This window comes from Orycteropus afer, unplaced genomic scaffold (assembly GCF_000298275.1).
Source record: "Orycteropus afer afer isolate SDZICR_OR568_19922 unplaced genomic scaffold, OryAfe1.0 scaffold00119, whole genome shotgun sequence".
In the NCBI taxonomy this organism is placed as follows: Eukaryota; Metazoa; Chordata; class Mammalia; order Tubulidentata; family Orycteropodidae; genus Orycteropus; species Orycteropus afer.
In genome coordinates this window covers 7567698-7589040 of record NW_006921706.1, presented here as the reverse complement: position 1 = coordinate 7589040, position 21343 = coordinate 7567698, and the positions used below count along the sequence as shown (strand labels likewise).

Genomic DNA, 21343 nt, shown 5'->3' with positions numbered 1-21343 from the left:
CAATGTCATGAGACAAAGTATATGTGAACTGCTGTATGAAAAGTGAATTTACTCTGTAAATCTTCACCCAAATCCTAATAAAAAAAAAAAAAGAGACTCCTGTTTGTTCAAGCCATCCCATTTGTAGTATATTTCTGTTAAGCACTAGGTAACTAAAACAATATTATTCATCAATTTTAAATTTTCTCTGAAAATTACCAAAAACTCAGAATTCTACTCTGTTTAGTAATTTTTAATAGGTAACGTGTTCATTTGGTTCAAATACATATGAATGGCATTTAGTTTAGTGAAGGGCCTTACCCTTACTCCTGCTACTTAGATACTGAGTTTTCTGCTTCTTAGAAACATTTAACAGGTAACAAAATTAACATGTTTTTATTCATCTCTTCTCCATACCTTTGCCTTAAGGTAGCTCTGGGTAAAATTATGAAATAGGTTGTTTTTATTTGGAACAACCCTCTTATTCTAGCACTCTGACCTTTGTTGTCAGGTACGTTGGTTCTCAGCCTGTTATATTTCATGTCCCATTATTTTTTTCAAAAATTCTGTGGTAACAATAAACAGCATTTACTGAGGAAAACATCTGTATATTAGAGGCATCAAACCTTATGAATTTAAAAATCAGATTTTATTTTAGGATATAATATGAGGAAGCAGTATGTCCCTCAAGGTATTAATAACTGCTTCTTATAAATGAATGAATAGAATAGGAAATACCATACTCATGGGAAGCATGAAAGTAAACCAAGTGAAAGCAGTTTTCTATGCTGTTGGAATTCTCATAGCTTTTAGGGGATAACACTAGTACCTATCATGGTAAGGAGTAAATAAAATAATGTTATCCTTCTAGCACAGTATCTAGGCCACAGGGGGAAAAAACAAAAAACCCACTGCCACTGAGTCAATTCTGACTCATAGTGAACCCCCACTGCGTTTCTGAGCTGGTATATCTTTATGGAAGTGTAAGTTGCCTGGTCTTCATTCCATAGAGTGGCTAGTGGGTTTGAACCATCAACCTTTTGGTTAGCTGTCAAATGGCATAGCACTGTATCCCAACAGCTCCTTCTAGGCCATAGTAGATGCTAATATATGTTAGTTGCCTTCTGTATTAGAATCTGTAATATTTTACTGTCAGAAAGTTTAAATATAACAATACTAAGGTTGGGCAATCTACTTCCATAGTGACAACCACCTTGGAAACCCAAGGAGGGGTCACCATGAGTCAGATACGACTTGACAGCAGTGTTTTGTTTTTTTTTTTTAAGTTATATAGAAAAAATCATTACTAGTGTCAACAATTGATTATACAATTATGAACATTAGGCCTGGACTGCTGGAGAATGGTATAGAAATGATTCAGATGTCATAGAAATGATAGAATGAGAGGACTCTGAAACTCAGTGAGCATTCTTAGTAGGCCAGTAATTATTCAGACATCTTGAGACCCCATCCTGATGTACTGAATCTGGATCTAGAGAGTAGGATCTTGGGAAAGGTAAATGCTATTGTTAGGAGCATTTGAGAAACCCTGACCATAAAGAACTATTAGTGATATCTGGACTGTACAGTGGTTGAGGAGACGGAAGCTGAGTGTGAAGAATGCTATGTAATTTTGTTGGTTGTTCATAGCACCTCGTTTCAGAGGTGTCAGTCTTACAAAAGCAGCAGCCAAAGTTAGCAAACTCAGATGTATGAGGCAACGTATGTCTAAGGCATTTGACTGCTAACCAGAAGGCTGGTGGTTCAAAGCCACCAGCTACTCCTTGGAAGGATGGTTGAACAGTCCTACTTCTGTAGTGTACCACCTCGGAAACCCAAGAAGGGGTCGCTATGAGTCAAAATCGACTTGACAGCAGTGAGTTTGGTTTTTTAGTTTGGGTCCATCAGCTTTAGCCGCACAAGTCATGATGCATGGTAGATAGAATTCCAATGATGGCTTCCCCCAAATTCCCATCCTTTGGCTATTTAATCAAACACTAATCTAGTACTGGCTAAGGGACTTTGCTAATGTAATTCTAGTTACTAAAAACCCAAACCAAACTCATTGCCATTAAGTCAGTTCCAACTTATAGTGACCCACATATGGTTTCCAATGCTGCAAATCTTTATGGAAGCAGAGTTCCTCATCTGTCTTCATGGAGTGGCTGGTGGGTTTGAACTGCCAACCTTTTGCTTAGCACCGAATGCCTTAACCAAATTGTAGTTACTTGACTTTAAAATGTGGAGATTAATTTGGATTATTTAGATGGGCCCAATCTTATCATACAAGCCTTTATAAACAGAGTCAGAAGAGACGTGACAGAAGAGGAAGTCAGATATGGCAGAAGAGAAAGTTGAACAGTTTGGAAGCATTGAGAAAGGTTTGAGCTGTTAATGCTGGAGGGGGTGACGTGAAAGCATGAGAAGGAATGTGGGCAGCCTATTTTCGTTAAGAGCCCATTCAGCTGGCACTTTGATTTTAGCCTTGTAAAAGTAGAAGCTGGTAAACAAGCTAAGTCAAATTGGACTTCTGACTTATAGGACTGTAAGATAATAAATTGGTATCTATATATGTCTGTATATAGACATACATGTGTGTGTATATATATAAATGAATATATTTATATATACATATATTAATATATGTATGAATGAATACATATATTCCTATCTATATCTATATGTATTCAGTCAGAGGTAGCTATTGCATGTCTACTGTGCAATCTTGCAAGTAACAAATGGCATTTCTGATTTATTGGTCCAAGTGTGACAGAATGATTTATATTGTTACGAAAACTACTACCCCTTATCCCATATTACTTAGTTATCCCATTGATGATATTCATACTGTCAGCTTGGTGCTGTAAGTCTTCATGACTTCAGTGGGTATTTTTAGAATAAAACTAAAACCAGACTCACTGCCATCAAGTTGATTCCGACTCACAGAGACCCCCATTGGGTTTCTGAGGCAATAAATCTTTATGGAAGTGGATTGCCTGGTCTTACTTCTGAGGGGTGGCTAGTGGGTTTGAACCATCAGCCTTCTGGTTAGCAGTCAGATGTGTTAGACACTACCCCACCAGATCTCCTTAATTTTAGAATAATATAGAAATATTTTTATCAGATAGCTAATAGTCACCTGTCAGGTATGAGATTTAAAAAATAACAGATTAAAAGCTATCAAGGAACAACAAATTTATCTATTGGATAATTCAGGGGAAGCTGTGTTCCAATATGATTGTTGAATGTATTGTTTTAAGGATTTAAAGTGTTTGGGAATATTACTTCTTAAAAAATTTAATTGTTCTCATATTTCTTTTTATATCTGGTATCAAATTTTTGAAGCCCTGCAACTAAATTCTTAAGCTTGTTAGCATATACTATTGCTACTTTTTCTCAAATTAGTATTTCTTACAGAGTAAGACAAATGGTTTCATTTTATCATGTCTAGCACAGATGCAATAGTTGATTTCTGTGGTATTTCCTGTTTTCAAAAATTGCCAATCCAGAGATTTACCACCAACACATACCCACCCCCACCCCCTTCCTCAGTCTTAAAATCTCAAAATAGATATAAAACTTCTCAACTCTTTTGAGTAAGTGTCCTGGTTCCTAATCTGGAAAATCACAAACTGTTACTTCACAGACTTTGACCCCGTTGTATGTTGAACACATTGAGGCCTAAAATAGATAATGGATTTCATACACTATAGAGAATGGATTGCGTACATTTTACTTCAACACTCCGGTAAAATTTGTCCTTGCTGTGGGCTACCGTGAAATATTTCTCAATGAAGGGAGAACGTATTCCTGCTAAAGTACTTTCTACATAGCTCCAGACAGTGTTTATGTTGGCATTTATGGTTAATTTCCAACAGATACAGTTATATGTAAATTTATATTACACTTGTTAAAGAATGGGAGCTCTGGTGGTGTAGTGCCTAAGGCATTTGACTGCTAACCAGAAGGCTGGTAGTTCAAACCCACCAGCCACTCCATGGAAGAAAGATTGGGCAATCTACTTCCACAGAGTTACTGCCTCGGAAACCCAAGGAGGGGTCACTATGAGTCAACAGGACTGACTCAACAGCAGTGAGTTGGGTTTGGTTTTTTGGTTGGTTAAAGAATATTAGCCTATAAGAAAAATGAGTAGTTAATAATCAGCATTACACCTGGAATGCATAATCTATATTTATTCATTTTTTATTCCTTAAGTGTCATAGTGGTACTCAAACATTAGCTTGCATCAGAATTAGCTTGCTAAAACAGTTGCTGGGCCTTACCTATACTGGTAGGATTTAGTAGATCTGAGGTTGAGCCTGAGAATTTCCATTTCTCACAGGTTCCTCGGTGATAACTGATGTTGCTCATCTGAAAAGCATACTTTGAGACTGGTCTAACATAATGAGCCTATAACTTGGTGTGTGTGTGTGTGTGTGTGTGTATAAAATGTATGTGTATATATGTATGTATGTCTATAGTTGGAACTTGATAAAAAATTTGAGTATATAACTTATCACTAAATTCCTAAAGTTTTTAAAACCCTCCAACTTCACATGAAATAAAAATTAAATCTTAACAACTTCTGTGTGTTTTTCCAGCTGATCCTTGGCTTTTTCTACATTCTATATTAAGAGCTAAAGCAGAGACTTACATGATTACCCCTGTTACAAGACAGGCAAAAGGATGATTATACTAGAATCAGAATCTTTCTGTGCTCCTTTGTAATGCTTCACGAGAAAAACAAAACAAAACAAAACAAACCACACTGTTGTTGAATCATTTCTGACTCATAGTGACCCTGGGTTTCCGAGGTCACTTTCTGCGAAAGTAGATTGTCCAGTCTTCCTTCCGAGGACTGGCTGTTGGGTTTGATCCTCCAGCCTTCTGGTTAACAGCCACATGCCTTAGGCACTATGCCACCAGAGTTCTTCATGAGGATAGACTTTTTTAAATAATCTTTAGATAAAAAAATGATCTTTTAGATTAAAAAAAAAAGGCTTTAAAATTGTTATTAATCAACAGAAAACCAAATATTTAAATTATATACTTACAAATAATGAAGAGTTTGATGTTACCTTAGAACATTTTTATCATTTAAAATTGATCTGTAATCATAATTAACTCTTAGTTTAACTATCTTTGATTTTCAACTACTACTGTTTCATTTCTTGCTAGGTTTATTAATCTTTTCATACTATGAGTGATCAATAATCCTATTTCCATAATAAATTATACTCTAATTTATAGAGTGATGAACCACACAAAAAAATAGACTTTAAAGTTTTAAATAACTTCTAGTTTTAAATAAGATTAAGATAATTTTGTGAAGTGATTAGTTTTTTTTGTTTGTTTATTTTGGAATTTTTTAGAAGTAGCTTTAGGCTCTTGAATATTAAAGAAGAATATTTTCTTACTAGGAGTTAGTTTGAACTGTTTTGAAATTGATAAAGTAGGAAAGCATATTTACCCATGCTAATTGCAAATAAAGATATAACAAAGATACCCGCTATTTTAAGCTCTTTGGTTAACCTAGCCAAAATAACTTGTCTTATGGGTATTCATTTTGAAACCAGTGTAGTCCTGTAGACCTTTCCCTCCCTCAGAGATGAAGCGATCCTGACGTAGGACACCAGAGCTTAGAAGATGGACCTGAGGGTTGGAGAGACAGTCTAACTCTTGAGCTGGATTTCAGACAATTCCAGAGTGTGGGGATCAAAAAGGCCTTTACACATCTGCTTCACATAAAAGAGATTTTTCTTTTTTTTAGCCAACCACTTTTTTTTTTTTTGGTCAACTGCCTTAGAGATAGATGCTTTGGTTTTGCATTATTCAGTTGTGTACAAAGTTCATTTTATCTTCCCTAGTAGTCTGGTGGAGGTAGCTAGAAAGGAAGAATTCCCTGTAGTATGGAGACTGAAGAGCAAGCTATTATGTGCAATACAAATGATTGAGGACTGCATTTCATTCCAAGCTGTCTGCAGAGTAGTGTTCTGCAGGATGTTAACAAGCATACTTGAAAGATAAATGTTCTGGGTTATGTAAATAAGAGAAGTTAAACAGGTTGTTAAAAATAATGTGTGTGTGTGTATGTGTTTTTGAGTTTTCGAAATGCTAACATGCATTGTGCATTGGATAGCAGAAATTATGTATTTCCAAACTTATTTTACCATGGAATCCTTTGTTATCAAACATTTTTTTTTGTTGTTGTATTTATTTATCTAAATATAAATATTATTTATTTAAATAAAATATTTATTTTTACTGTATTTGTTTTTTTATTTGCTTTGGGTGTAAATTTACAAAGCAGATTTGTTTTATATTCAACAGTTCATACACATTTGATTTCACGGCCCTGATTACAATCCCCAGCCATGAAGAACTCTCCTCCCCTCTCCTCCCCTCTCCTCCCCTCTCCTCCCCTTTCCTCCCCTCTCCTCCCCTCTCCTCCCTGTGACTTTCCCCTCCCTGTGCCCTTCTTATCTATGCATTCCTGTCTGTCTAGCTTTCTTTCTATGTGAATGCTGCCCCTCTGATGTCTCAGGGCTGATTGATCTAAGGGGTGGATCTCCCCAGGGTAGGTATATGCATCTCCCTGGGTAGGTGATCTGCATGTATTTCTTTACACTCTTTGGCTGAGAGCCAATCCACAGGAGTGAGTCCATTTCTAGGCCTGAAGGATAACCCAGAGCCATAGTCTCAGAGATACCACCAGTCTCTATCCAAAGAGTAATTGTAGTCATTTTTGTGTTTTTGAATTTTGTTCCACATTTTTCCCCCTGACTCTAATCAGGATCTCCAATTTTGATCTTTTGTGAGTGGCTGGTGTTGGTAACCAGGTACATCTAGTTCTTCTGGTCTCAGGGTCATGAAGGCTGAGGTCCTTGTAGGCCATCATATCTTTGGACTATTTCCAGATGACTTTGATATTCTGCACTCTTCTTTGCTCTAGATGAGACGAGACCAATAGTTGTATCTTAGACGGCTGCTTGAAAGCTTTTAACATCCCAGTCACTGCTCACCAAAATTCTCTGCTACCTTTTTGATGTTAAAATTATGGCACTAATAGTGGATGATTCTTAAAAATATTCTTATTTGACAAAATATAATTTATCAAACATTCTTACTAATACCCAGGAGCAATGTTATGAGGAGCACGGTTTGGAAAATGCTAGTCTTGATGATTGGTGTCCTTTATAGTTCATTTGCCTGGTTTAGCTTTGTTCTAACTGCTTACCTTTCTCCAACATTGCCAATATCTATATTACGGTGTCATTTTAATACCATGTTTCCTAGGTTTGGTTATTGGTAGACTCTTCCTTAATCTGTGGACAGATTAACAGGCCAGATCGAAGGTGCTGCTTGATGATGTGAAAGGAAAGAATTTATGATACTTTGTGTTGTTATTTTACTAATTCAAATGGTAAAACATTTCTCAAATACTCCAATTTAACAAATCGGATTAGACTAGTTCACTTCTGGCTTTACAAGCATTGACTTTAAATAGATTCCATAAACAAAATAGCCATCTTTTGGGTTTACTTTGGCTATAATAATCTGTTTAAAATCATTGATTAAATATATAGAACACTGTTCTCTAATAGAACTTTGTGCATTGATGCAAATGTTTTATATCTATACTGTCCTATACAGCAGCCAGTAGCCACTAGCCACAATGGCTAATGAGCATTTGAACTATGGCTATTGTGATTGTGAAACTTAATTTTTAGTTTTATTTAATTAATTTAAAAAGCCACATGTGGCAAAAAAAAAAAAAAAAAAAAATAGTGTTGGGCAGTGCAGTCTGTAGGGTATATTTGTAGACTAGAGATTTTTGTGTATTTTAAATTGATGTAATTAAAATGAAATTACTCTCTGTGTTTTAGGAAGTTTAACTATGGTAAATATATTTAAACAACTTATATATGTGTAACTCAAATAGTAACATGATTGAGAGAATGCTTCCAGTGGTTTTTCACTTTTAAAATAACTACATACTCTGCTAGGAGCTCTGGTAGCATAGTGCCTAAGGCACTTGACTGCTAACCAGAAGGCTGGCGGTTCAAACCCACCAGCCACTCCTCGGAAGGAAGGTTGGGCAGTCCTACTTCCGTAGTGATACTGCCTCGGAAACCCAAGGAGGGGTCGCTATGAGTCGGGGCCGACTCGACGGCAAATAACAACAACAACAACATACTCTGCTAGCTTGGTTTCGTGAGCATAAGTATTCTTCTGTAGTGCGTTTTTTCTTTTATGTAATTTATAATACATTCTGATGTAATCAAATAATAATCAAAACATTTGGTTTTAAGAAAACAATGATAACATAAAAAGAATATTTTTTGAGATAAAAGACCTTAGATTTAATTCCACTTGCTGTCATTGTGCTGTGCAGGACTGAGGCAGTCACAAAAGTTCTTTAGGCTACTGATTTATCTATAAATTAGAGTTACAGTATACTTAAATATTCTTCAAAAAAGTTAGAGCTGAATGAAATGACAATTATTAGTGTTATAAGCATTGTTATTGTTAAACAGTTATGGAGCAGTCTACTTGTTTCCTATGAATATACTTTTAAGTTGTAAAGATTGTTATCATTATCACAAAATTTTTAACTTGAATAATGCTTACACTTGGTGGAAAGATGAAATAGGAAGTTGTATAAATTCCTAAAGTAAAAAATCAAAAACAAAGTCCCACTACGGTCAAGTCAATCACAACTCATAGTGACCTTGTAGGGCAGTAGACCTTGTAGAAACTCTTGTAGGGTTTCCAAGCCTGTAAATCTTTATGGAAGCAGACTGCCTCATCTTTCCCAAAGAGCGCCTGGTGGATTCCAACCACTGATTTTTTGGTTATCAGCCCATACTTTATCCACAGTGCCACCAGAACTCCTTATAGTAAAAGTTTGACTAAAATTAGCTTGTCATAATTGAGTAATTACAGAATAAATTGCTTATTAAAGATATGTGTGTTTTTTTAAAAAAAAAAGCACTAGAACTCATTGCTCTTGAGTCATTCTTGACTTACGGTGTACCCCGTGCATTGTAGAGTAAAACTACGCTTTATATTTTCAGTGTCTGTAATCTTATGGAAGGAGAGAGATAGGACCATTCTTCCACAGCACCCCTGGGTCAGTTCAAACCACCAAACCTTCACTTAGCTACGCACAAGCCATTTGTGCCACCTAGAGACCTAGTTAGTAGTTGAATACTGAACTGTGCACCAACCAGTTAATCTTATGATGTATTTACCAAAAAAATCCATTTCCATCGAGTTGATTCTGACTCAACAATGTAGTTAAGGAACCTAAATTCTTTTCAGAGTAGTTTGTCTTGTCTGGGACTGAATTTAGAAAATTTTAATTACTGAATTATTTGCAAGCAGCATATGTAATACATTGATACTTCTTATTCTTAGAATAAGTTGAATAAAATGTTATGACTAAACAGCTTCACTTTAGTAGTAAACTGTTTAAGCAGTTTATTTCTATATTTATTCAACTAGCTTTCTGTCTTTATTGGCATCTTCAATTTTCGTTACTTTTAAGAGGTGGTGGTGGTGGTGTTATGTGCCGTCGAGTGGACCCCGACTCATAGCGACCCCTCCTTGGGTTTCCAAGGAGGTTAACACTACGGAAGTAGATTGCCCAACCTTTCTTCCTGGGAGTGGCTGGTGGATTTGAACCGCCAGCCTTCTGGTTAACAGTCAAGTGCCTTAGGCACTATGCTACCAGAGCTCCTTTTAAGAGGTGGTAACAACTTAAAAAGTTGTCAACAAGCATCTTGAGTTGTATAAAATAGAACGGGTGGCTTCTTCATGTTGTTGATGTTATGTGCCATCGAGTGAGACCCGACTCATAGCAACCCCTCCTTGAGTTTCTGAGGCAGTATCACTACGGAAGTAGATTGCCCAACCTTCCTTCCGGGCTTCTTCGGAGGCGCTTATAATATTATGTAGATTCACAGGTGCAGTGTCAACATAAAAGATAGCTTTTTCTGTATGTAATAAAAATTTTTTTAAAACTATATTCATTTATCTTAACCTTGTATGTGTTGTAAGGCCCAAGGGCCTCTTCCTTCCTCGACAGGGGGAGTGCTAACCTTCTCTTTTTTGACATGTCTTTGAAGACTAAGCTATGGTGTTTGCAATAGCCTCATATGCATGTGAAAGCTGGGCAATGAATAAAGAAGACCAAAGAAGAGTTGCTGCATTTTAGTTGTGGTGTTGAAGAATAGTCAAAGTACCATGGACTGCCAGAAAAACTAACAAATTTGCCCTGGAAGAAGTACAGCCTGAATGCTCCTTGGAAGTGAGAATGGCCAGACTTCATGTTACCTACTTTGGTCATGTTGTCAGAAGGGACCATTCCCTGGAGAAAGATGTCATGCTTGGTAAAGTGGAGGGTCAGTGAAACAAGGGAAGGCCCTCAGCAAGATGGATTGACACACTGGCTGCAACAATGGGGTCAGGCATGGCAGGCATTGAGAGGCTGGTGCAGGACCAGGCAATGTTTGATTCTGTTGTACATAGGGTCACTATCCTCGGAAGGAAGGTTGGGCAATCCTACTTCCATAGTGATACTGCCTTGGAAACCCAAGGAGGGGTCCCTATGAGTCGGGGCTGACTCGACAGCAAATAACAACAACAGGGTCACTGTGAGTCAGAGCTGACTTGATGGCACTTAACAACAACAATGTATTTATCTTAGTAATCATTTACCCTTTGCCTATCTTCATATAGTGCTTTTTACTTTCCCTAATTTGTATTGCCCTAAGACTTTTCTCATGTATTAGACATTGTAGTATAATATTTTTTAATTTTTAACACAGTTACTAAATAGTCTTACCACTTTGTGTCATCATTTGGGTTTTAGTATTTTATGTTCCATTTGGCTACAGTGTCTCTTGTTTTTAGGTTCCATCAAGTTGGTCCTTCTCCATTTTCACAATTGTTGCTGTGCTTGAAAGCAATGTTGAAGCTACTGTGTTAATCTCTCTTGTGGAGGGTCTTTGTATTTTTCACTGACTGGTCCTTCCTGATAACATAACTAAAGTATGAAAGAAAAAGTCTGGCCATTCTTGTTTCTGAGAAACATTCTGGCTGTACTTTCTCCAAGACAGATTTGTTCATTCTGGCAGTCCATGGTGCATTCGATATTCTTTGCCAACACCACAACTCAAATGCATCAATTCTTCTGCAGGCTTCTTTATTTATTGTTCATCTCTCACATGCATATGAGGCTTTTGAAAATCCCATGGCATGGATCAGGCACACCTTAGTCTTCAAAGTGTAACCCTTTGATTTTTAACACTTTAAAGAGGTCTTTTGCAGCAGATTTGCCTAGTGCAGTACGTCATTTGATCTTCTGTCTGCTGCTTCCATAGGCATTGATTACGGATCCCAGTAGAATGAAATCCCTGACAACTTCAGTCTTCTCTCCATTTATCATGATGTTGCTTAGTGGTCCAGTTATGAGGACGTTTGTTGTCTTTATGTTTAGATGTAATCCACAGTGAAGACTGTAGTCTTTGATCTTCATCAGTAAGTGCTTTAAGCCTTCTTCACTTTTCAGCAAGCAAGGTTGTGTCGTCTGCATATCTCAGGTTGTTGAGTCTTCCTCCAATCCTAATACCACATTCTTCTTCATATAATCCAACTTCTCAAGATTATTCGCTCAGTGTAAAGACTGTATGGTGAAAGGATACAACCCTGATACAGCTTTCCTCATTTAAAACCATGCAGTATCCCCTTGTTCTGTTTGAACAACTGCCTCTTGGTCTATGTAGGGGTTCTTCATGAGCACAATTAAGTATTCTGGAATTCCTGTGCTAACAGTGTTATCCATACTTTATTATGAACCGCACGGTCAAATGTCTTTGCATAATCAATGAAACACAGGTAAACATCTTTCTGCTGTTCTTTGCTTTCAGCCGAGATCCATGGATGTCAATGACATCCCTCGTTCCACATCATTTTCTGAGATTGGCTTGAATTTTTGGCAGTTCTCAATCAGAGTACTGCTGCAACTGTTTTTGAATATGTTCAGCAAAATCTTACTTGTGTATGATATCAGTAATGTTGTTTGATAATGTCTGCATTCTGTTAGATCATATTTCTTTGGATTGGGCACAGATAGTGATCTCTTCCAGTCAACTGGCCAGATAGCTGCCTTCCAGATTTCTTGGCATAAATGAGTGAGCTCTTCCAGTGTTGTCATCATTGAAACATCTCAGTAGGTATTCCGTCTGTTCCTGAAGGCTTGTATTTCACCAGTATCCTCAGTCATCTTGGGCTTCTTCCTTCAGTACCGTAGGTTATTGATCATATGCTACCTCCTGAAACATCTACCAATTCTTTATTGTACAGTGACTCTCTGTATTCCTTCTGTCTTCTTTTGATACTTCCTACATCATTCAATATTTTGCCCACAGAGTCTTTCAGTTTTGCAACTTGAGGCCTTTATTTTTTCCTTATTTCTTTAAGTTTGAGAAATGGCCGAGCATGTTCTTCCCTTTTGATTTTCTATCCCCAGGTCTTTGTACATTTCATTGTATTTCTTAGTCTTCTCAAGCCAGCCTTTGGAATTTTCTGTTCAACTCTTTACTTCATCATTTCTTCCATTCTTGTTAGCCTCTGTCCATCAAGATCGAGTTTTACAGTCTGCTCTGACTTCCATTTTGATCTTTTCTTCCTTTCCTCTCTTTTTTATGACTTTTTTTTTTCCACATGTATAATGTCCTTAATGTCATCCCACAACTCATCTGATCTTCCGTCACTGGTATTCAGTGCAGCAAATCTGTTTTTCAGATTGTCTCTGAATTCATGTGAGATATACTCAAGGTCATATTTTGGCTCTCATGGACTTGTTTTAATATTCTTCAATTTCAAATTAAACTTACATATGAGCCATTAATGTTTTACTCAATCAGAGTCTATTAATTGCAAAATAACTTAAAATGAGATTTTAAATAACAGAAGATTCTATTTTCTGTTAACTATCTTGTTTTTTGTTTCTTTGTTTTAAAGATGCATCATTTCAGTCTTGGGTCAGTTTATTTAGTTCATATTTATTCTTTTAAATCTCTTTAAAATTTTTTATAATAAGCTGTATTTTTTTAAGTTACTTTACATTTTTCATATAAATATACCTCATATTTTTCAAAGAAGATACTGTGTATTAGTACTCTGTTCCCTCTGTATAGGAAAAGTGATAAAATCACCCTTCTAGCTATCTAGATATTTGACAAGTGGGTCACTGTAACCCCAGTGCTTCTAGGCTAGTTAGTTCTGTTAATCATACTTCTGGCCATTGTATTTAATAGAAATAATATTTTACATTTAGTTTGGCTATTCGTTTAAAAAAATACCAATGTGTGAATCTCTTTGAATTCAGTAACTTTCAAGTTAATCATGTTGATTTGAACATACCGAATGTTTTAAGAAAGGTGACTTGGAGACATCTTAGATCATATATAATTCAGAATTTGACAATGTTTTTTTAAACATTTCATGTGCTTCTAAGATCCTAACATTCAAAAGGTTTCACTATAGCCCCTGATCTAGTAATGTGCTTAGATTTTGAAATAAATTTTAGTTGCTGTGAGATCAGTGAGTTGAGACAAGATTGCTTACTTTTCATGCTTATCTTTTTTTTTTTTAAAGACACCTAGCTGTTGGGCAGAAGAAGGATCAGAAAAGAAGTCGCATCAGCGCTCTGCATCATGGGGGAGTGCTGATCAACTGAAAGAGGTAAGTTATTTCTATTTTCAGTCTAGCACCTGTGTTGATCCTAGAAAATTCTTACTTTTCCTGAATATAATAGTACAGCTTTTATGTGTCCTAACCTTACCTCTTTTAGAATTTAAGTTTAATCTTATCTCTTATAAGTTTTGGTGAAGAAGTCTGAGTTTACTTTTTTTTTTTTGCCCTTTATCTCCTTTATAAACATTTGTTCTGTACCCATTCAGCTTCAGCTTTTCCAAAATGAAGTCTAATTTTATGTAATAACTTTAGTATCTTTCTTATTTTAGTTGTTATCTTTTGTTCTACCTCACCTTTCTTGTTTTTGAGGTGTAGTAACCAGACCTACAGATCACAGCCCTCTACAGTGGTAGGATAGTGTTTTCTGTTTTTTTAGCTTATTTATCATGTTCAGCAGCGTGTTGTTGCTTTTTGGACTGAGTAGTGAAACATGTCTTTGAGGAATAGTTTTATGACCTAATAAATTATTAATTATGAATAACCTAAAGTATGTGATTCTTGCATAATTATCTTTTGGGTTGTTTTTCCTGATAGCTTTATCTTTTACTGTTTAGTTTTATAAAATTACAGAAACTTTGGTTGAAAAGTTCATGTCTTCTATAACACTTCTTTTAAAAAGTGATCATCCAGTCTCTGCATGCAATATGAGTAACAAAAGAGTGAACTGGAAGTTTTTTCTTAGAGGGAAATAGAAGCACAAACGTTAATCAACATTTGAACTTTAGACTACAGCAACCCACAATGTGTACTGTTTGAAAAGAAATAACTGACATGACTGAGTGAAAAGATGTGATTGCTCACCACAGAAAGAAACCATAAAGATACATAAAACTGTCAGATCAACCATTTTAGTGCTCTGGAAATAGCCAAGCACATTAAATTGAAAACTACTGGACTTAGAGTAAGAATAGCACACATTTGTGGTGTTCTTGTCTAGGGCTACTTCTCTTTTCCCCTTCTCTGCATCTAGTTCTTTCCTATGGTAGTTCATCCAGGATAGGGCAGGTCTTAAAAACCAGCAATTTTGCTGTCCCTGCTGGAGACATCTCACTTAATATGGAGCATTGGAAGTTAAAGTGGTAGTCTTGGTACCAAGCAAACAGGTGAGGGTCAATGGCTCTGCTGGTCTCAGGTTTTGGTTCAATTTAGGGCAAGTAGTTGATTGGAAAACTAGGTAGGATTTTGACTGGTACACCATGCAATCTGCAGTCTATACAACTATGAGACCAGAAGAACTAGATGGTGCCTGGCTCCCACTGTCAACCACTCGGAGGGGGATCTATGTAGGAGATCCTGGGTAGAGAGGGAGAACAATGTGGAACAAACTCAAAATCATTTGGAAAAAAAAGAGGGGGTCCAGGTTGGCTGGTCTGATAGAGCCTGGTGGAACCTCTGAGACTATATCCCCCCAGCTACCCTTCAGGTCTGGAATTAAACCCACACATGTGGCTTTCAGCCAAACAAAAGGCAGGCATAGGAGTTGAACATTTACCTGAGGTGGATACACTCCTTGGAGAGAACAATCATGGGAGAAAGAAGGGCTGTTTATGCACAGGGAGACAGCTCAGGGGGCCGGGGGTACATGGAGGGATGGACATAGGGAAGAGGTAACTATCGGGAGGAAGTGGGAGGGAAGCTGTTGCTTTGAGGTAAATTGTAGTCAATGTCATGAGACAAAGTGTATGTGAACTGCTGTATGGAAAGTGAATTTGCTCTGTAAATTTTCACCCAAATCACAATTAAAAAAAAGAAAAAAAGGGGAGAAAAAAGCTAGCTAGGCTTTAACAGAAATTTCTAGGAGGAAAGTCAGTCATGCAGCTTGATAAGTTCAACATATATCCTAGGTTGACTGGAGGTTGTGCACCTACACAGCAGAGAATGGAGTGGACCCAAGCCAACCACACATCCCTGGCCAATGGAGCCAAGAATAAGAGGGTTGGTGAAAAATAAAATCTGGAGCAGACTTGCAAAATGCCTAGATTTTGAATGTGTTTCCCATTCTACACTCAAATCCATCATCAGAGAGAAGAAGACTTACTGGCTTGAGGTGTTTGAACAAAACCTCTTACCAGTCTTTGGCTGAGCAGCTATGGCAAAACAGTGATGATCTCTTAGGAAACTAAGCTTAAAAAGAAAAATGAGAGAAATAATGGTAACATAGAGATATCAGTAGCCAAACATTGCAGGGAGAAGAGTTCACAGATTTTAGTTTATAAGGTTACTAAGAAAGCAAACAGACAAGAAAGCAGCTACCTCTAAGGGGGGAAGCAGAATCTTGAGTTCTTAAAGTATATTATCTAACATGCATTGTTGTTGTTGTTATTTGCCGTTGAGTTGGACCCGACTCATAGCAACCCCTCTTTGAGTTTCTGAGTGGTATCACTACAGAAGTAGATTGCCCAGCCTTCCTTCTGAGGAGTGCCTGGTGGGTTTGAACCTCTAGCCTTCTGATTAGCAGTCAAGTGCCTTAGGCATGACATGTATTATTCACCAAAAAAAATTAGAGATATGGAAAGAAACAGGAAAGTGTGTCCCATACATACTTTTAAAAAAAGACAGTCAGTGAAGACTGCCTACAAATCTCCATATGTTGGACTCAGCGGACAAAAACTTCAAAGCAGTATAAATACATTCAAAGTGTTAAAGGAAACTGTTTTAAAGAAGTATAGAAAAGTAGAACACCAGTGAGTCAGTAAATAAAGAATATCCTAAAAAATACAGTAATTACTAAAAAGTAGGAAACAAAAATTCTAGAGGTTAAGGGTGCAGTAACAGAAATGAAAGATTCATTGGTGTGCCACAGCAGATTTGAGATGGCAGAAAAATCAGTGAATTGAAGGTAGACCAGTAGAATTATAGCGACCCTTCCTTGGGTTTTCAAGGTGGTATCACTACGGGAGTAGGTTGCCCAACCTTCCTTCTGAAGAGTGGCTGGTGGGTTTGAACCGCCAGCCTTCTGGTTAGCAGGCAAGTGCCTTAGGCACTATGCTATCAGAGCTCCTTAACTGCATAGAGAGAGAAGCAAAAAATAATAAATAAATGAATGAATAAATAAATAAATAAATTGAAGAAATAATGGCAGTAAATTTTCCAAATTAGCCAAAAGTAAAGAGAAAAATTTTGAAAGCAGAGAAAGGAAAATGAGTCATCACACACAGAGAACTAGTACCAATAATACCTTTAACTGGCAATTGTCTTTTCATCAGAAACAGTGGAGGCCATAAGTCAGTAGAATTACATTTCAGTGTGCTCAAACAAACATAAAATGTCAGTCAAGTGCACAGTATCTGTCTTGGCACTCTAGTGCTGCTATAACAGAAATACCACAAGTGGATGGTTGTAACAAACAGGAATTAATTCTCTTATAGTTTAGGAGGCTAGAAGTCCATATTCAGATTGCTGGCTCTAGGGGCTAGATAAAGGCCCCTTGACTTTGGGCTTCAGCTCTGCCTCTTGTTCCAGACCCACTGAAGCTGGAGGCTTCTTCTCTAGCAGGTACTGCAGGACTCATGCAGGTACTGGTTGCTGAAGCTGACGAACTCAGGATCAGCAGGTAAAATAGCACAATCCCAAGATCAGCAGGCAACGTGGCAGGCCACTGGTTCAAGTCCAGGAACAATCCCAAGATTGGCAGACAACAAGGGAAGCCACTGGTACAAGTTCAGGAACAAGAGATGAAGACTGGGCCAAATGCAGGATTTCTCAAAGCTTTTTCCACATGTACTGGAAGCAGGCCATACCCTAAAGGCAACTAATTAGCTGCTTACAGCAGATTCCACCATGGAATTGATTATAACCACATCAGTCTCATCATGGGGAATAACTACATCCAGTTCCCAAGCCGCTCAAAAGCATGCTGGCCAAGTTGGCAGACGATTTTAACTATCACTGTGTCCAAAAAAGTGTTCTTCCAAAATGAAGGTGAAAAAAATATTTCCATGTAAACAAAGATTGAGAAAACTTCAATGCTCATTCTGAAAAGAGGACAGTAAGGGAGGCGTACAGGATCAGAAACTAAAAGACATAAACAAATAGCAAATGCTTAACTAAATATCAAATGTAAATTTAACCATATCATTAATCGCATTAAATGTAAATGGATTAAACACTCAAAAGGCAGAGATTGAAGACTGCATTTAAAAGCATGTGCTGTCTAGTCGGACCTGACTCATAGCGACTCCTCCTTAGGTTGCCGAGGCAGTATCACTACAGAAGTAGATTGCCCCATCTTCCTTCTGAGGAGTGGCTGGTGGGTTAAAAAAAGCATTAGTCAACTATATACTGTCTGTAAGAGACACTTTAAATTCAGTGACAGAAATAGATTGAAAATGAAAGTATGGAAAAAGATAAATGTTGAAAGCGGTAGTTGTAATTGTGCTGGAGTAGCTATCTTAATAGACAAAATAGATTGTAAGACAAGGTATTACTAAAGACACAGAGAAATTCATAGTGACAAAAGATCTATACATCAGGAAGATAAAATTATAAATGGTTATGCATGTAACAACAGAGTTCCAAAATATATGAAGCAAAAACTGAAAGAAGAAATTGATTCAGCTGTATAGTTGGAGATTTCAATATTCTACTCTCAGTATGGCAAATAAGCAAGCAGGTAGATTTTAACAAACATTAGCACTCAACTTGGCCTGACTTATATAGAAAACACACCCCAGTGGCTACAAAATACTTACTCCTTTTTTAGCACATGTGAAGCATTCTCTAAGTTAGACCATATACTGAGCCATAAAATGAGTCTCAATAGATTTCAAAATTTTGAAATTATGTAATAGAAACAAATCCTAGAAAACCCCCAAATGTTTGTCAGTTGAACTACACTCTTTTAATAATTCGAGGGAAATTTTAACTGAATGAAAATGAAATCACAACTTAACCAAAATTTGTATGCCGCTAAACCAGTGCTTCAAGGAAAATTGGTACCTTTAAATTTAAATAGGCATATCAGAAAATGTGAGCAATTTCAAATCAGTTATCTAAGCTTCCATCTTAAAAAAACTGAAAAAAGACAAACTAAACAAAAGCAAGCAGAGGAAGGAAATAATAAAGATTAACACAGAACCCAAGGAACAAAAGACTATTAGAGAAAAATCAATGACACTAAAAATTGGTTCTTTGAAAAGATCAATGAAATCAACAAACCTTTAGTTAGAATAACAAAGAAAATAAAAAGAGAGAAATTACTGAAATCAGGAGTAAAAGAGGTGGCATCACTATCAAGCTTACAGAACTTGACGAATCTTATATAGGAATATTATAGAAACTTTGTACCATCAAATTAAACAATTTAGATGAAATGGACAGTTTCCTGGAAAAACACATAACCAAAACTGATTAAAAAAGGAATAGAAAATAGGAAGACTTATAACAAGTAAAGAAATTGAGTTAGTAGTTAAAAATATTCCTACAAGAATCCATTGACCATATTTGGTGTATTCTATAAAATACTTAAAGACAAAATAATACCTCTTTAGAAAATAGAGAAGAAGGGAACACTTCCAGTTCATTTTATGATATCAGAATTACCCTGATGTCAAAGCCAGACAGACAACGTAAGAAAACTGCACAGAGGGGTTCTGATAAGATGGCGGAATAAGCAGACACATTACACAGACACTCTTCAACAAAGAAAAGGGGAACCAGTTAACACAGATACAGAAGATAATCCTGGAGCCTGGAGCTTTGAAAGAAAGGTTACGAAAGTGGACTAAACTCCACCTAGTGGAAGAACTAGTAGAATGAAAACACCGAAAAAGGAGACATACGGAACTATGGTCTGTCAGTGGTCCTGATGGCATGGACAGCTTGGATAGTACCAAGTGGTGTTAGAACCTAAGAATTAACCTAAAAATCAGCCCTGCTAGCCAGGGGTTGCACAGAGGACTGCACTGGTGACCGGTGAATAAAAGGGGAAAAAGTGAAGAGAGAGATGGGCTGAGCTGTGGACTTTTGCCTGTCAGGAGGGCACAGCCATTCTGAATGTTTATAGTCGGTTCAACCATTTTGGATCTTTAAAGTGACAGAGTACTTTCAGATTCCAGGGACCTAAGAATAGGCTCCACTTGCGGGAACTCAAGGACCTTCCAAACACAAAGGACTGGAAAGGTGCTATGTTCCCCTTGTTACTCTTAAACCCCTCAGCCTCTTGGTGAATGGAGGTACAGCCATCCCTCACTATCACCCACCTTCTGGGCTGATAGGAGTTTCATCCCAGTCTGTGCGGTCAGATAGAGCCTGGGTGCCCTGCCCTGCCCTGATTTTTTTTTTTTTTTTTTTCCAGTTTGTTTGTTTTAAAATTATTACTATTTTTGTTATTTATTTATTTTTCATCCTTTTTATTCTTCTTCTTTACTGTTCCCTCCCCAGGTTCTAGTTTTCAGCTTTTTCTCTCTTTCCTGTTCCTGGTTCCCATTTTTTTCTTTCTCGTGGTTAACCTCATCCCTTGTTTTTCTTTTTGCATTTTTCCCATTTTTTTCTTCATTATTCTCCTATTCTACCTCTTTTCTCTTAATGCTCCCCCCCCCCCCAGATATTATGGCTTTTGTTTGTTTGTTTGTTTTTTCCATTTCTTTACTTTTTTGGTGGTTTTTTGATTGTTGCTTTTGTCTAGCTGAGTGGGAGACAGCAACTGTGCCCATACGATGCAGTCACACCCATGCCTCCTGCAGCTCCACTTACTGAGTGAGAGCCACCATTTCCTTTTCCACCAACTGGCCAGCAATAAACAACCACCATCAGAAGAGCCTGACTTACCCTTACCTGCTCCTCACAAACAGCAGAGATCTAAATACAACAGTGTCACAATTTCTTGGAAACAGTAGACCATCACAGTCCACAAAAAGAAGCAAGATTAAGTGGTAGAAACAAGGGAGCAGGATATAGACCCAGAACACATCCCTGAAGGAGAAGCAGCATTGGAACTCCCAGATAAGAAATTCAAAAGAATTATATTTAGGTGCTTTCCAAGGATTGAGAGATAGATCAAGGAGTACAAAAGTAAGGAACCCACAGATAATACCCTAGAACAATTTCGGAAGAAAATACAAGAACAAAATGACAAAATAAATGAAAAATTAGAAATGATACAAAATCTACAGAAAGAAATCCAGAAGATTAATACTAAATTTTCAGAAATAGAGAATATATTGAAAGGGCAAAGGAGTAGAATCAAATCAATGGAAGACAGAATTAATGAGATTGAAGACAAATACCTAAATACTTCTTTGGAAAGGGCAATCAAAAAAAAATATTACAACAAAATTAAGAAAGCCTAAGGTTCATGTAGGATACCATCAAAAGAAATAACCCACATGTCATTGGAATTCCAGAACAGAAAGAGAAAAAGAAAACCACTGAGAAAATTGTCCAAGATTTTTTGGAAGAGAACTTCCCTGATATGATGAAAGATGAGAATATATCCATTCAGGAAGTCCAATGAACCCCAAACAGGATAGACCCCAAAAGACAGTCACCAAGACATATCATCATAAACTCATCAAAACCAAAGACAAAGAAAGAATCCTGAAAGCAGTATGGGAAAAACAAAGTTACCTGCAAAGGACAACCAATAAGAATAAGCTCTGAT

At 37.0% G+C, this 21343-nt stretch overlaps 1 protein-coding gene and 1 pseudogene across 1 annotated transcript in view; one reads left to right on the top strand and one right to left on the bottom strand.

Annotated features, from left to right (window-relative positions):
* The window catches only part of GLCCI1 (glucocorticoid induced 1), a 164257-nt gene that overhangs the window by 78551 nt on the left and 64363 nt on the right, over window positions 1-21343 (top strand). The window contains exon 4 of the mRNA XM_007944091.1: window positions 13645-13731. Within this exon, the coding sequence (XP_007942282.1) occupies window positions 13645-13731 (87 nt within the window). The remainder of the gene's footprint in view (window positions 1-13644; window positions 13732-21343) is intronic.
* On the bottom strand, window positions 9987-10104 carry LOC122150314 (annotated as a pseudogene).